General features: G+C 41.4%; 1 protein-coding gene across 1 annotated transcript in view; it reads left to right on the forward strand.

Annotated features, from left to right (window-relative positions):
* The first annotated feature begins 328 nt into the window (after positions 1-328).
* LOC124137796 (somatomedin-B and thrombospondin type-1 domain-containing protein-like) overlaps positions 329-17,880 on the forward strand; it is a 101,512-nt gene continuing 83,960 nt past the window's right edge. The window contains exon 1 of the mRNA XM_046504238.2: positions 329-941. Within this exon, the coding sequence (XP_046360194.1) occupies positions 602-941 (340 nt within the window). The 5' untranslated portion in view covers positions 329-601. The remainder of the gene's footprint in view (positions 942-17,880) is intronic.

Raw genomic sequence — 17,880 nt, forward strand, 5'->3', positions numbered from 1 at the left:
GTCTGTCACAAACAAAATGTTTACTGAAGGCTTTTTTTGTGTCACGGGTTATTTATAACGATCTAGTTAAACATTGACTCAAGCGCATCTACTTGTCTTAGGCGGGGAGGTCAGAGTTACCGCTCTTTGACTGCGAGAAACACTCTTATATTTACTTTGGCATTTGCCCGCATTTGATAGCCCCTGATAAAGTAAGATAGGGTCCCTGAACCCTAGTCACGACACGGGTGGGTTGGCTGCGCTGGACCGTAGCAAGGGGGTGGAGGCATTGACATGAATATTCATGAGCTTATGACAAAGGGCCAGTTGGACAGCTTATGAGAAGAAGCCTGCGAACGGCGCTTCACCAGAAGCCGTGTGAGTGTGGTTGAGTGAGTCAGAAAACTCGGGTAATTCTGGATAATTGTCTTCAGCTGCGCTCGCAGGCAGCTCGTTGCCTTTATTCTCGATCTTCGCACAGAGGAGCCTGGTTCGCAGTCAGCCAACGCGTGCAGTGGGTGACGGTAGTTCGCGAGCTCGCCGCACAACTTTTGGAGTAAAAACTTGGTGGCGCGAGTTGGAAAGTACTTGTCGCGCAAGAAGTAACCGTTCACAGCTCAACATGGGGAATATAAGAAATCTTTACGTGACACTTCTTGTGCTTGTTGTGTGTGTGTTTTGTTATGGACAGGAGACTCACCAAAAGTTCAAAGTCAAACTTGCGGCGTTGTCAGCAACGAAGGAACCGATTCAAGCCACCGAAGAACCACGATCGGGCCTTCGGTACCACCACAACCCCCGCACGTGCGGAGAAGCCGATCTATGTTGTAATGGACAGAACAATACATGTTTTGTGTTCGGTCGCCGTCTTGATGGCAACAATAATGAATCCAGGTGCTATTGCGATTCCAACTGTCTTGTGATGGCTGACTGCTGCGTCGACTACCACGAACACTGCAAAGGTATGTGGAAACTTTATTTATCAATTGTGTTTTTTTCATTACCGTTTTTTGTATCGGCGAATCGAGTAACACGTCACATAATCACTCCATCATTCAACAGTGTATGAATTCAACGCACGCATCAAGCATACAACACATGCGACAACATGAATGATAATTTCTAAAGATTACTCCATTCACTCAATATTTGCTGTTATTAACGTGTGTAAATATGACCCAACCATATCAAGAGGTTTTCCTTCAGTGATATAGCACAAGAAACTCTCCATACACTTTTAACAATGTGCAACATAGTTGAACAGCTGAGAAAACGATTAAATATGAAGCCGTATACCACATGTTAGCAACATTAACACATTTTAGCCCCTCCTCACCCATGTAAACTAAAACAAGATCTTAGTGGTGATAACTGTGTGGGAGACCCCCAACGTGGACAGTCTTAGCAGACTAGCTCCCATCCTATAGTAACTGTTTACCATTAGTAAGCACAGCAGTCGTCAGTCTCTCTTCAAATAAGCGCTTGGAGTTAGAATAAATAAATATAGTGAACTTTCTTAACAGGCACAGCTTATGCCATGGAGCAGTTAACTCTGGAAATGCACCCTTCTAATATTCAAAGCATCCTATGCTTATATTCCTTCTTTCATTTTTGATTAAGAGTACCTCAGTTCCCAAATACTGAGGTTAGACTTTTGTTGGTTTCCTGCAAAAAAACATTCAGTATAACATTATTGCCTTGCGACACATCCCTCCACAGCTATAACCCCACCCCCCAATCTCGACCCCCCCCCCTCCCCATCTCCGTGCCTCCTACTCCCATCTCCGTGCCCCCTACTCCCATCCCCAATACTTTTCTCCAATTCCCCAATATTCCTTGACACTCATCTCTCTCGTACACTGATAATCTAACAGCCTCTCCCTTTACCCTCACCCAACACCCATGTACACCCATACAGTGCCATCCTAAATCCTTTAATCTACCCATATCCTATTGTTCCAAACCAGCCAATGTTGTGTCTTATCTCCAAGCTTTGACCCCCATTGATTTCTCAATCTCCCTCCCCCATATTCCACGAACCCCTCCCATAATCTTCCGCCTGGTGAACTGCACAGTATCGTCTGAGACTGCCAACATATGCATGTGTACGTCTGTCTGACTTCTGTCTACCTAGGCCAAGCAGAACGTGGATAAGGCCGACATTTGTTGCTTTTCCCTGACTTTGAGTTCTAAGTGTGTCAAAGCACATGTCCTGCTATAAATAGCTTTAACAGGAGATTGACAGATCGGTTGTTGGCCCCCTGAAAAGGGAGAGATGAGTTCAGTGGTTTGTTTAATCTTACACACTTTCATTGAGCATATTGAGAAATAAGGTGGAGCTATGTCGAAAAAATATGAAATCCACTGACTGAATTATTTGACTCACTCAGTAAAGATCTACAGCAATGTCATTTGAAATGTTTAACTACAGTTTTGAAAATTCTTTAGAATGGGGAATGTTGCTTTAATTCTGAAACTTTCCAAACTTTGGGATAAAGGAATCAGTGTTCAGTCCCAGACGACTGGAACCGTTAACCAACCACAGGAGGAGGACATAAATATACCCCTAAGCTGGAACAATATTTATTACAAAAATCATTGTGTGCACTAGACAGTTAAATGTTTGAGCAAACTCTCTTTATAATACAGAGTTGACACTTCATATTTAATGCTGGGTGGTTATATCGCTTGTGATTTTACAGGATGTTGAAGCTGGTGTATAAAGTATATAAATGTGGAGAGAGAGAGAGAGAGAGAGAGAGACTGTGTATTGAAGAAGACAGTTGTCACAGGAGCAGAGACCAGTTATTCTGAACCAACCATCCTGTGTAGATTAACCCCTTTAACCCCTGTGAAACCTGACATTTGATCTTGGGGGGGGGGGGGGGGGGGGGGGACAGATGATCCTGTGGCTATACGTCTGCCCTCCCCCCCCCTACCACCACCCTTCATACCAAGATGCTAGTTCCTACATAAACACTGCTTCACTAAACGTGAGCACGTATGTTGCTAATCAGCCAGACATGTTTAGTGTTTAGTCAAATAGCTTTTCAAACAAATCTAATGTGACTGTCTATCAGTGAAGCCAACATTACTTATCTGCTCCAGTTGGTGTTTGGTGGACTTGTTGAGAGAATCGTTGAGACTCGCCAAGATAGTACTTAGCCCATTCTGGGTCAATAACATCACAACCTAGGCATATTCACACCATCGAGGTCACAAGGAAACTTAATTTTTTTTAAAGCAAAGATAACACCTTTTTTGTCTATTCAGCAAGTTCTGAGGTCAACCTTGCATTTAAAATCATGGTTATTTATTCCAAAGATTTTCTTTTGCGGATGGCTCTGATTTGTTAAAAAAATTCAATTACACATTATAACTTATTATTCCAGAACATCAAAGAGTCCCATGCTGTTTATTGTAACTGGTCTCAGCTGATTTTGTTTAGTGTCTCATTTTCTTAAAATTCATTAAGGAAACACCAAAGCTGGGCTTGAATTAATGGAGGTTGGATGGTGAATCGGAGAAAATGTTAAAACTACTGATTTCGTGACACTACTTCTGATGAATGAAAAAAAAAGAAGTAGTTTGCAGTAACTGTTTGGGAATGTTAAAAAGTAATAAACGTCAGGATGAAGATACAGTGGCCATGTTTCTATGTTTTGTGGGCCCACAAACAAAATCAGTCTTTATAGAGAGAGTTTTATCTTGAAGCAGATTAATGGGAAACACATGAGAGGGAGGAAGGAGGGACCGTGAGGGGAAGGGGTCACTTAATTGTATTAGGCTAGATTGGTTTTCAATTCCCTTCAAGGGACCACTGGGTCGTTTACATGAGAAACTTCACATTCTTTCTAAAGTTTGTGCAAATAAAGCATGCTTCATTTCAACTGATGACGAAATGAATACCGTCATGTGTTTCACTGGGACTGTTTAGAGATTTAAAAAATATTTCTACCATCTACTGACTCCAGAGTGCTGAATGAAGGATGTCTAAGTGACTGTGATATATCTGTATTGAATGCATATTTGTTTTGCATGCTAAATCACCGATAGATGCGGCTGAAGTTGTTTCAAAGTTTTTAGGAAGCAGGGTTCAACATGCCAAGTCTGTTACTCCCAGAGTCCATTGTTTGTTTCCACTCTTTTTTGGACCAAAAAAAATAATTTTTTTGTCAGGGTTCTTGTTTAATTGGTAGGTAGGGAATGTTATAATTGTGAATTTTAGGTTAAACTATTTGGGGAATCTGAAAAAAATAATGTTTAATTTCAATTAAATATTGCTTTTTTTAGATTCCCAAATAGTTCAACCTAAATTCACAATTTTTTAAAATGACTACAATGAAGGAGAAAGAGTATATATGTGGCCATTTTTGTTGCTGACTGGCAGAATGGGGTTAATAAAAAAGTGCAACTTCGAAATTGAAATGACCAGGAATAGAACATATATACTACTCAATCTGAAAGAATTGGGTGGTCTTTTATTTCTTTTGAGTAGTAGAAACAAAATAGGACCGGATAATGTTTGGGTCGGTCGGTTTGGGAACCAAATCAAAATGTCACGTGGCCTGGCCTACAAATCAAAGATGGTGTAGATGAGCTGGGTCAACTCTTTGGGGGAAGATGGGCTGCCGTGTACTAGTAAAAGGTTCAGGCTTATCTCTGAATGAGCTGCCGCTCCAGGAGATCCTTCTGAATTTGGGCGAGATAAGGTCTTATTCTAGAGCTCTGAAACTAGGTCATCAGTTCCACCCAGTGGCACCAGGAGGATACACAGGTTGCTTTGTTTGAAGTTTGCTACAAGCACTAGATACCATCACACCCTAGAGAAGGTTCATCTGTGTGATGTTGATCCCGAGATGTACAGTGACAAATCATCCCATACCCTTAAAACATTACAGTGAATAGCTCTGTAATGTCCTTTTTAACCCAGTTAACGAACAAGTTTCTTGTGGTGACCTCTGCCGAATACTCAATGTCTGTGGTAATGTTTTTACCGGGTTTATGGTCTTGGAAACCACCTGATTTATTTCATTGAGGAAATCTGAGCTGGGCATCCTATCCAAGAGTAACACCAGATGACCCGTGTATAGTGTCTCTCAGAATCTAGACTAACATCTAGTCTCTGAAATGAACCTATGGTACGGATAAAAAACAGTTGTTAAAATACACTTATGAAATGAAATATAAAGGAGCCTAGAGATTCTTTTCATTCACTGCAGTAATCTAGACTTGCTAAATATTATAGACTTGCATGGGCTGTATTGAATATATTTGTTTCAGGGTCTGTATGACAGACTAAAAATCTACAAGCTTTGTTTGGTAATGTGACCTACTGAGAGATAAAGACAACTTTATTATTTCATGCTAAAATAGATATATCATAATCAGTGTTTAAAATTATGGGGGATCCTGGTTTGCTTCTATGGTATTTGAATGTAGGGATCACTAAATGTTTTAGCATTAGGGCAAAGACAAGGGCACTCTGAGTTTTGTGTATTATTTCTAACCTAGTACATATATACTGTACATACCTGCCATGGTAGGTGTGACTTGTGCTGTTTGTACATTTTGAGATAGACGTGTGGCAAGGGGTTAAAGAAGAGATGTGGAGTACTTGTAATAATTTCTCTCAAAGCTTCACAAGTAGGAACAAGTCGCTTGTAAGAGCCTTCAAGTGGAGTGTTTTATAAATACAGACAGGTGGTCAGACGGACAATAATTTATTTACAGGTTTCAAACCATACAATAGAACCATACAATTCTCATATACATGACGTTTATTTCAACCATCTTAATTAAAAGCATTGCATTCAAGTAGAAACATCAACTACAGTGTTAATTCGAGTTTTTTTTGTAAAGACAGGCTGTCAGACGGATAATCTTTTATTTACAGGTTTCAAAGCACAACAATAGAACCACACAATTCTCCCGTTCATGACTCTAATTTCAACCATCTTAATTAACAGCATTGCATTCCAGCATTAACAACAGTCACAGTGTTAATTGCCTGTGTGACATTTCCGAGGAACAACTTGCAAAGAAGAAATATTTTATGGATAACAACTTCTTTAATATGCTACATAGTGACGTTTCGGTATAGATCCTTATACCATTGTCAAGCGACTTTGTCCCTTTCTAAGAAATGCCTATCAAACAACAACATTGCAGCAAACAATATACAAGCATTGCAACCTAAGGTTAAATTGAAGTGTATGACTGAAGTCAATATACAGGTATGTTTAACATGTGCAATTAACATAAAGATAACACTAGATTCGGTTTACTGCAGGCGAGAGACCAAGGTCTGTCCACCATGGTCACAATAGACGGTAAATCACAGTTTCAGTGTTAATCAAACAGCAAGCCGTTAACATGGTCAAATATTTGTCCGTAGATTGATTAAGTATATTGCCCCTCCATCTATTCCCCCAACCGTTAACAGACCATGTAATTGGTGTTTGTGTTTGGGAGAGAGACTTATCTCGCTCAACAAAACGTTGCTGTACCTATCACCTTTGTGCGGAACTGTTATGGTTGGAGATGCAATCGCCTTTTGACACAAGAGTGTTTGTAGTGGAGGGATTAGGTTATCTCGCTCTGCCTAACTGGGGGATTTCAATCTGTTCTCAGCTGCCTAACTGAGGGATTTTAATCTGTTCTGAACTGCCTAACCGTGTAAGATTACATCAGGTGCCATTGAGATCATTTCGTTGCTGAATCAGCTTTCGACACCTTAGAAATAGTTTTCTGAGAGAGAAATAGTTTACATCTATGTGTTGATGTTTCACGAGGGATGAATACTCAACTGAGGTGGGAAAGAGAAAACATTGTTCTTAATTGTTGATGGTCACATATTTTTGAATGCAAGTAAGGATTCAAGCATCCAGGGCCTATTTTCACAAATGACGTTCGTCATTACTCCAATACTTGAGAATATGCTTATGGTTGTGATGGCTCTCAGGTCGCTTTGTGAAACAAGGCCTTAATTCTTTTGTAATATTCTTGACTACTGAAACTCAAAGCTTTGTTCCCTGAGCAGTGTTAGTGCTGGAGCTGTCCCAGCTCCCATTCTTAAACTCAAGACTTAGGACAGTTGTAGCGCTAAGATTGCTAAGAGCTCTTTGTGAAATGAGGCCTTGGAGGCAGACTGTTTCAGAAATCAGATTAATGCAGTCAGGATGTCGACCCCATCCTCAGAGAGTCTAAGAAAGAAATCCAGCTAAACCAGAATACAAGCTTGTATTAAGTCCCGCCAAGATGTCGACACGTTTTGCGATCTTGTGTCCATCCATCACACAGAGGAGGTGTAAATCTTGGCCACATCTCCCCTTACAGTACTGTTATAGTCTCATTTAGTTGATTTATTCTTTAAATTCAAAATTAATTCATTCACATACATAGATTTCCATCCCATTTTCCAAAATGTTTAAATTCACATGCGACGACTGCGTCCAATAAGGTCCTTCAGCTAAGTGAACTTGTGTATCGTCTTTGCCGTGTTGATGACATCCTGTCTAGGGAATTATATGCTGTTATACACCAGCTATGCTTCGTCCAGGTTCTACTGAGGGTGAACTCCATCAGTTCCATTAAGAAAGATGTAGAAATGTGGTGCTACATGTATCATTCAAATATGCGTGATGCAGATGGATTTTATGGGAGGTGATTCATCAGGCTCTGAAAGAGGGAGATGTATATTTGAAAGAGCCTATTTAGCTAAACATGGGGACTGTGCTTCCCTTAATGCAGAATGGAAGCAAGCCGATGTATCATTATGATGTGTCGGATGTGCTATAGAAATGCTATCACAATCAGCCATCCTTGGATATACTCTGTAATGTGGATGTGATATCTGGTCATGTCTTGAGCTGTAATTGTGTGATGATGTAGTGTTATGTCACAGTCATCCATTGTCCATACAATGAATATATTTATTAGGGCTTTAGCTTTACAATTCCAAACTTTTGGTACATGTTATACAGAAGGAATAATCTACCTGAAGTTTGCCATTGACAAGAGAACAGCCCTGTATTGTGGGTTAGAATAGGACCCAGGAGCCTATGTTTGTCATAAGAGGCAACTATGAGTCCCTGCTAGAGGCAACTTTGGGTCCCTGGCAACATATGCTTGTCCTGAGAGGCAACTTTAGGTCGCTGGCAACTTGTGCTTGTCCTGAGAGGCAACTTTGGGTCGCTGGCAGCTTGTGCTTGTCCTGAGAGGCAACTTGGGTCCCTGGCAACATATGCTTGTCATGAGAGGCAACTTCGGTCGCTGGCAACTTGTGCTTGTCCTGAGAGGCAACTTGGGTCCCTGGCAACTTGTGCTTGTCATAAAAGGCAACTTTGGGTCGCTGGCATCTTGTGCTTGTCCTGAGAGGCAACTTGTGCTTGTCATGAGAGGCAACTTTGGTCGCTGGCAACTTGCGCTTGTCATGAGAGGCAACTTTGGGTCACTGGCAACTTGTGCTTGTCATGAGAGGCAACTTGGGTCCCTGGCAACATATGCTTGTCCTGAGAGGCAACTTTGGTCGCTGGCAACTTGTGCTTGTCCTGAGAAGAAACTTGGGTCGCTGGCAACTTGTGCTTGTCATGAGGGGCAACTTTGGTCGCTGGCAACTTGCGCTTGTCATGAGAGGCAACTTTGGGTCACTGGCAACTTGTGCTTGTCCTGAAAGGCAACTTTGGTCGCTGGCAACTTGTGCTTGTCCTGAGAGGCAACTTTGGGTCACTGGCAACTTGTGCTTGTCATAAGAGGCAACTATAGATCCCCAGCAACCTATGTTTGTCATAAGAGGCAACTAAGGTCCATAAGAGGCAACTGTAGTCGCAGATGGGTTTGGGTTTGGGTCCAGTTGGCCAAGTGTCAGGGTCACAGATAATCCCCCAAGATGTGCCCGAGCTCCTCTCATCTCCCAACCTCAAGTCCTAAAGTCGACAGTCTTCAATTGCCGCATCACAGTTTACCTGACCACCTCATTAACTCACCATGTCCAGGTAGACAGACTATGTGAAGTATGGTTTGCAAGACCAGATCGGGTGTCTCACCCAAATGTGTCTACAGGTGCAACAGTGTCATATAGCGGGCACAGTTGTTTGTTTAATTTAGGAATCCTAAATTAACTGTATTAACTTAGACTGGCGTCCATGTTTGATGTGTTTTCCAGTCTGTAGAGACCAGGTGTAAACAAAGTCGGCTACTCTGGTAAACTTGGAGTAATTACTTGTGCTAACTTCAAAGAAGCTATGATGAGGTTACCTTCATAACTCAAATATAATTCTTTGTGACAGCTTAAGCATATATGATCAATATAATATTCTCTGCCCAAAAATATACACAAAAGTAAAATCGTAAAAACTGACAGAGTGTTACCGATATCCATACAGAATTAATACCAAAAATATATCAGTCATTTCTATTGATTGGGATTGGTTTGTGTGGAAAAATAAGGTACTGCAGAAATTTGGTGAAAAGATGGAAAAATCGCAAACACAACCATGTGAGAGCCTGGCGCCGAACCACACTAACGTGACATGCATGTGCAACATCACTTGTTGGGCTATTAAGACGTTGGGTTTTCATTTGCATTCTATCACAATCTTACACCAAGTAAACATCGAAAACATGCCACGACTGACGGAAGCCAAACGCAACAACACCATCGGCTGACTGCATACAGGCGAATCATCTTCAGCTGTAGCCAGGTTTTTCCACAAGGCACCAAGCACCATTACAAGACTGGAACCATTATAAGACACAAGGGACAACACATGACCTCGCTAGATCGGGTTGACCACGTATCATTACAAGAGCACAGGACAGATTCATACGTCTGCCTCATTTACATGAAAGAACCACCACGGCCACCTCTACAACTACAGCAATACCAGGATATCAGCCCAGACATTGAGGAACTGTTTGCTTGCTAAAGGTATTCGCGCTAGAAGACCAGTTTGAGGGATCGTTTTGACGGACCTTCGTCGTCTGCTGCAACTTCAATGGTGTTGAAGTCATCGAGTATGGCCACAACTGAGATTGGGACAAGTTTAGTTTAATGATGTCACATTTTATGCCTTGCCTTGCGGATGGGATACATCATGTTCACAGGCGTCGCTGGGAATGTTATTCCCGAAACTGCAGGAAAGTTGATTTAGAGGTGGTAGTGTGATGATGTGGGCAGCGATCTCCTACACTGGTAGAACAGACTTAGTGCAAGTTCAAGGAAATTATACGGCACAATGTTACACGGATGAGATTCTTCAGCCATGTGCCCATCCCATTATTCAACAAGTAAACATCATTTTCAAACAAGACAACGCCCTACCTCACACGACAAGACTGACAACAGCCTTTTTCAGGAATCACAACATCAAGGTCCTCCCATGGCCCTTCAGGTCTCCAGATTTAAACCCAATCCAACATTTATGGGATGCACTGGATCAACGACTGGGAGAATGTCAGCAACAAGCACAGAACCTCCGACAGTTGGCACAAGCACTGCAGGCAGAGTTGGTGAACATTACCAAGGGCACAATTCAGGATCTGAGTGCTTCCATGGGATGACAATGCCAGTCAGTTTTGGACTCTAATGGTGGCCATACAAGATATTGAGCACAGATGACCTTCACCTTGAAACATCTACTGTTCAATATGTGCCTTATGGAACCTAGGTCAATGAGAATGATGTGTGCCAATTTTGAAAAATAGATTACCATCTGTTGATTATTTATATGATCTATAAAATATACATCTAAAATCACTTTTGCAGGGTTTTTGCAGAGTATATATTCTAACTTGTTTTGTGTACTCATTTCAATTGAAGGTACAATGTGTGAACAATTTCTGGTGTCCCCTGCCATGATATTGCTGAAATAACATAAAACCATTGCTCACTCATTTCAATTGAATTGTGGGTCTTCAGCAACCCATGCTTGTCGTAAAAGGCGACTATGCTTGTCGAAAGAGGAGACTAACAGGATCGGGTGGTCAGGCTCGCTGGCTTGTTTGATGCAGGTCATCTATCCCAATTGGGTGGATCGATGCTCATGATATCAATCACTGGATTGTCTGGTTCAGACACGATTATTCACAGACCACCTTCATATAGCTGTAATATTGCTGAGTGTGGCATAAAACAACAAACCAACCAATTGAAATGTGAGAAATTGGGATGGAATAAAATCATTTCTTCAGCTGATGTAACCATTATGTTCTCAACAAGCCACACATGCAAAGCAAATCTTAGGACCTTTGTTTGCCTGGCATGAGATGCAGCTACATGCAGAGTTTACATCCAGCCTTCCTTTTCCCAGAGCACACCATGAATACTTGTACACCCAATCACAGGATAGAGACGGCAACAGTTACGTAACTAATGAATGAAATTATTACCCTCCGCAGTGATGGTTAATCTTCCCAGGGTCTTCTCGCTCTTGGAAAGGAAATAGTTTCCTCTCAATCGGAAATAATTTCTCAGAGGTTGAAGTGTCTTCTGTTGAGGACTTGCTGAGTGGGAACTCCTGACCCTGTGTGTGTGACAATGCTAGTGTTATTTACTCCTATCATTAAAGGATAAACTTTAACCCAGGGGTACCGAAAGAAAGATTCACACGTTTGTTTCACTTGGGGACTCGGTGTGAAGTGAAGTAGTGGCCTTTGAAAGTGGTCGTCATTACAAGGCACACAAGGGACCAGTCATTTATTACAGAGGGAGGAGGAGGTTGATGCACCAATGTACTGAAAATAATTTTTGAAAAATAAATGACCCCCCTCATGTCCTGTTTTTGTCCTGTGAAAAGACAAAATCAAAAGCACTTTATATTTTATTATAACATGTCCATATTTTATTACCCTTCCCACACGTATAAATTATTCTTCATGACCCTCCCTTGATTGCCTCTGACCCACCACTATAATAAATGACCGGTCCCTAAATACGGCATGATAGTGTTAAAATAAGATGTTTCTATGGTTTGCCGTATTTTTCCATTGGCCCTATTTTAAAAAATTCCAAAGTTTGATCATTTATTTCATATCCTGAAATATTGCCCCAGTTGACCTTATCATGTATCTGTCTTCTGATTCAGGAATTTTTTTTTAAGGTTTCAGATAGTTCATTTCTGAGTGTGTGAAATCACACAGATGTTCCATCAAGGGTATATTACTCAACTTCGGTGACAGGGGAGATGAAAGTGAGAGAAGAATGGTGAGGGATTAGGATTGATGATGGATGATGATCACATCCCTTCGATCCTGAATCTCCTGAACCGATTCCCATCACTTACAGTCACGGTGGAGATGGGAGATTAACGCCATTTGAAAAAATCGGCCCACTGCAGTGATTTGAGAACAATTCATCATTAGGCCAAATTATTGGATTTATTGTTTTGACGAGCCTTGCATAAATTATGCAAAAGTGAAAAATGGAAAAATTGATTTTTAATTTGAACAAAAACATGCTTATTTGAAACATGTGTCTGTTGGAAGATATGCTGTGTTAAAACAATCTAGCGCTGCCATTTCCATGTTTACAGTAACATTTTCTCAGATTTATGTTTCTCCATTTTTGGTTACATTTTCATTGTTTTATGTTGCCGATTCCATGTGTATTGTAGACATATGTATTTCAGTCTATCAGTTTTCATTGGTTGGTGAGGGGCATGGGTGGCCCAGTCGTCTAAGGTGCCGAGATTCGCTGTGCTGAGTTGCGTCCCTTGGGCACGCCAGAAACCTGTGATCGTGTGTTCGAATCCCAGTTCGCCTCGATTATGTTTCTAGATTTGTCAGCACCATACCCGTGCTTGTGGGTTTCACCGAAGTGGTAAATGTCTAAGACCTGCATCACTTTGGGTTTTCCTCCCACATTAAGCTGACACGCCATGATATAACTGGAATACTGTTAAAAGCAGCGTTAAACCCAACTCGATCACTCACATTGATAGGTGAAACCCTTGATCTGTCCTAGGAAGGGTGAGGTTCCAACTGAAAAGTCCTCTGATAGAAGGACTTGGCTTGTGGTTAGCAGCAGATAAAACTCCACCTCACACCAGATTTAGAGGCATCTTTGTGGTTCCTGGTCTTGGCTTGCTGCTTCATGTTTCTGTCATGGAGTGCCCTGGTTTGTGTAACCATGGCTTTGTGAAGCAGATATAGGGATGAACGGCTATTGTGATATTTGCACTTTAAATATATTTCTTAGATATATTTGTGTCCAGATTTTCAGATTCATTTGGCTGGTATTTGAATCAGAAGGGCACCATTAGACTTGCACAAGTCTCTAAGGCAATATTTATTAGTTTAAACCATAAATTCTAGATTATGTAAATAATAAGATCAAGTTGTCCCTATAAGTGACTGCAGTCCTTACTGTCCACATGTCTAGACTTGCTATTAGGAGGCTAGAGTTACGACATTTCCAAGGACTTTTCTTTCAGTACAGCCTTGGAGCAAGGCTAGGACACCATGAATGAATGCCTTGACATGATCAAGTTCAACTTGCATGGTTTCTATGAAAACAGCCAGTTGTCTAAGGCTCCGCAGTTGTGGGTTTGAATCACAGTTCGCCCTGATTGTGTTTCTAGGTTTGTCAGCAAAATGCCCAATTTTTTATTTTATTTATGTCTTTAATGTTACTCCTTTTTTTAAACTATGGTAAAACATATACTTGATTTTCGTCCAGTCAGCATGCTCAGTGTTACAAGGGATTCTGTGGCATTTGATTGGCTGCCCAAGCAATTGTTTGAGAATTTATGTTTCCATAAACAGAAAATAGGAACTGTTTCCTGATTGGCCGATAATGGTATGGGAGGGGTCATGTTGCATCATTGCCCTGAACGATATCACTGATTTTGTATTGTTCTCTACAGTTTTTTGTTTGATTAAATAATCCGTCTTTGAAGTTGTCTGTTGACATATTTCTTTATGGTTATGTAGTTTTGTGGTCTTGAAGTCCATACTAGCACTCTGATCTATATCTAAACTATCTGTATTTTCAAACTACAGATACGTCTCTACTTTCAATCATACCCAAGACTCCAACACTGGCCCAGTTTACCATATTTCTTCTTCATATTTATCAAGTTTTAATACTAGTTATTTAATCAGTTTTGTTATTTTGTCAGTGTTAGATTGTTTTGTCAAATCAGGATGTTGTTTTCATGGTTGTAAGAGCTGCTATCAAGTTCATCTTTTTGTATATATAAGTATATAATGACAACCCACTTTGTACCAAAATATCAAATAACTACTATCAAAAACTGCACAATTATCCACAGAAGTTAGAGAGATGCTCTTTCGGTATTATACATGATCTTTATACAATAGGCCAAACAAAAACGGAACGTGACATATGGGCATTTTAGTGCACGTTTTGGAATATCCTTTTCATGGATGACAACAGCGATTCTTTTCGACCATCCTTGGTACAGCTATAAAATATACATCGTGACCTGTGGAGTACTTGATCACACTACTTGAACTTAAGTTCCCGCTGAATTGGGCCATCTGTCAGTATTATTGAGTCTTGTAATGTTTCCCTTGTATGTAGGTATAAAGCTATAAAGTTAATCTGTGACAGGATTCTGCAAGTCGGATGTGTTGTTCCTTCATCTGTGGGTTCAGCATCTGGTCCACACTTCTATTGTTACACCCCTCGTAAACAAAAACAACAGCTTCGTCTCATCTGGGAGTCTGCCTGTACCGGAATCCTTTCATATGGAGGCACAAAGACTTCCCTTGATTGAAGTCAGATAGTGGAGAGAGTCAGCCGTAATGCCCCACTTGACGGTGGTTACGACTGTTTAACTCCCAGCTGGAGATGGACCCGGACCTCATGGTAGATGTCACATGATATAACTGTATTGTGGCTCTAATCCCTCACTGGAGCTGTTCTCAAAGGAGGGTCTTAATGAGATTATCTGGTTAACGAAGGACTAGAATTACTATCACAAGCATAAGATTTGTCTTATTTCTTCTGTTTATGTTGAACGTAACATGGAGAAGTGATACTAAAATTTTCGTTGAGAATCAACCATTCACATTCTTCGTCTGTTTTTACACTGCATTATTATTAATAATAGCCCTGAGAGAGAACTTGGTGCAAGTACCAAAAACATGAGTTTCATGAAAAACAATGAAAGCAGAAGAAATGACTGATTATTTAGGACTTTTAAACCCATTTGTGTAGATTTTACTAACAAAATTGATCACTGCCTTCTTTAAGAACAAAAAGGGCATGAATGTGTAATATCAGGTCTGAAATGCTCTATTTGAATTCCTACACACGCCACGCCACGCCACGCCACGCCACGCCACACCACACCCAACACCACACGCCACGCCACAGCCAACACCACACCCAACATCACACCCAACATCACACCCGTCCCCAACACCACACCCAACATCACACCCGCCCCCAAAATAGTCCCACCAGCCATTCAGCCCACTGACACAGGCCCTGAATCTTCCTACCAGCGAACAACTGCTTACCCCCATCTTGAACCTCTCAGAATGTGGGATAAATGTTCACATCGTTTGTTGCGGTGACCTGCAGGGGAAAACTGGGGTTCGTTGTTTATTGTGATTTGGGTGGAATTGTCAGACTTTATGAAACAAGGATCGGGTGAGACTTTCATCCCTCTGGTGTGGATCTGTGAGTTGAATCCTGATGTTGGTAACATGAGGAGAATGGCATTATGCTTTGCAACTGAAGAAGTTATATGTTAGGACTTGGATATCCCTCCATTGTTGTTATGTAATCGATTCTATGATGTTTTGTGATTATTTAAACAGGCTAATGATTCTGTTTATGTCTTCTCAGACAGCTTTAATGGGAGGTTGTTGTATCCTATCGAAGATGTTATTGATGTTATTAAGTAGAAGGTGGAACCTTGGCTTGTTGAGTGAGTGTGTAAGTTAATGTTGTTTTTTTGCCACAACCCCCAATGTTCAAGTGTCCCTGCAGCCTGTGAATATTTAAGTCTGGGTCAGATTAACCAGTAGATGAAGACCTGGACAACAGTCCATGCCACAGTACTGTGTTTGTTATGTGTGACCCCCTCTGTGGTCAAGTGGAACTGTCCATGCCACAGTACTGTGTTTGTTATGTGTGACCCCCTCCGTGGTCAAGTGGAACTGTCCATGCCACAGTACTGTGTTTGTTATGTGTGACCCCCTCCGTGGTCAAGTGGAACCGTCCATGCCACAGTTCTGTGTTTGTTATGTGTGACCCCCTCTGTGGTCAAGTGGAACTGTCCATGCCACAGTACTGTGTTCGTTATGTGTGACCCCCTCCGTGGTCAAGTGGAACCGTCCATGCCACAGTTCTGTGTTCGTTATGTGTGACCCCCTCCGTGGTCAAGTGGATAGAGCACCTGCCCAGTGATTTGAAGGTTTGTGCTTCCATCTCCATCTGCATCATACCTAAAGACGTTAAAAGTGGGTACGTGTTGTTACCCTGCCTGGCATGGCATGGCATTAAGGGGCTAAAACAAGAACTGGTCGGCTCGGAGTCAGTATGTTGTGTCTGAGTAGGGTATCCTTGTTAAACTGTGGCATGGTACCTTGGTGGGCTATCGTTATTCCGGACACGCACGCACACACGCACACACACACACGCACACACTTTTCAACCCAATCCTTATTCTTGCCAGCTCTTGGTGACATATACTCCCTGGAATCTGTGGGGTTCTGTTTTCTGGAACTATTTCCAGGCAGCTGATGTGTGTCATGAATGACTTGGCAACTTTCTGACAGACAGACTTGGCCATGTGTGTACAGCAGCAGGAAGTGCTGTGGTCGGCATATTTGCTCTGTGTCTACCAACATTTGTGTTGAACCTCGATTGAAATTTGTCTTGAGCTTGACTGGGCAGGGAGGGGTGGTGTGCTACACAAGCTGAAGGGTCAGGGTTACTCACCTAGGACAGGTGCACGGAAGTGAATGCACTGCTCAGGATAAGGTCAGTGCATTAGCAAAATAATGTAATTTAAAAAAAATTTTAAAAAAATCCCAAAGCATTTCAAGGAGCAGAGAGTCTGTATTCTCTTAATGAAACTTTTTTTTCTCTTGCTTATGAATTCCTAGTCATAAATAATGTATGCCACTCAAAAAAAGTTAAAGGACACATGACTCTTTTATGCCATGACAGATGAACCATAGTTATATGTAAGAATCAGGTGTTCTTTAACTTTTATTTATATACACTGCCTCATTACATGATGAAGTAGACTGTCGTTTAGGAATAAATGCTTCCCAGGCTACAATTAGATGAATTTTCGGAAATGCCATATATTTTTTGTCTAATTTCAAAGTTGAAGTTAACACAAATTACAAAGTGTTTCCGCCCGAGTAGACGTGCGTACCATGTACTGACTTGCCTGGGAGGAGGTATCCATCGCTCTCTACCAGATGGTGACACACTGCATGGGTTATTGCAGCAGTCAGATGGAAGCAAGTCTCCGATCAAAGTCTCAACACATCAGCCCCCCTGCCTTCAGCACTGGTCGAGACCTTACGTCCCAGCATGCATTGCTTGTACTGCATCTCTTCCTGCATCCCCTTCCACTGCTCCGGATGTATCAATGTCTGTTTGATGTAGAGACACGTTTTAGCCCTGAGATTTGGTGTGATTCCTGACCCACAAATTAGTGAACTCCCTTCATATTGTGGGTCAGATATACAACCATCTGTCTGATGTTCTTCCTGCGGATCCGATTTCACCTATTCAGCAGTTTATTTCAAACTGAAGTGAGTGGCGAATGTTCCTTTTGATGGTAAAGGATATTTACCGTTTTTAAGTAGCAGGAATCGTTTTTAAGTAGCAGGAATCGGGTCTGTCAGATAAAGTAACAGCAACTTCTTTGGATGTTAGTGAATGAGAATGAATGATTACACTGTTAT

This window comes from Haliotis rufescens, unplaced genomic scaffold (assembly GCF_023055435.1).
Source record: "Haliotis rufescens isolate VD_foot unplaced genomic scaffold, xgHalRufe1.0.p SCAF_57, whole genome shotgun sequence".
NCBI classification, from domain to species: Eukaryota; Metazoa; Mollusca; class Gastropoda; order Lepetellida; family Haliotidae; genus Haliotis; species Haliotis rufescens.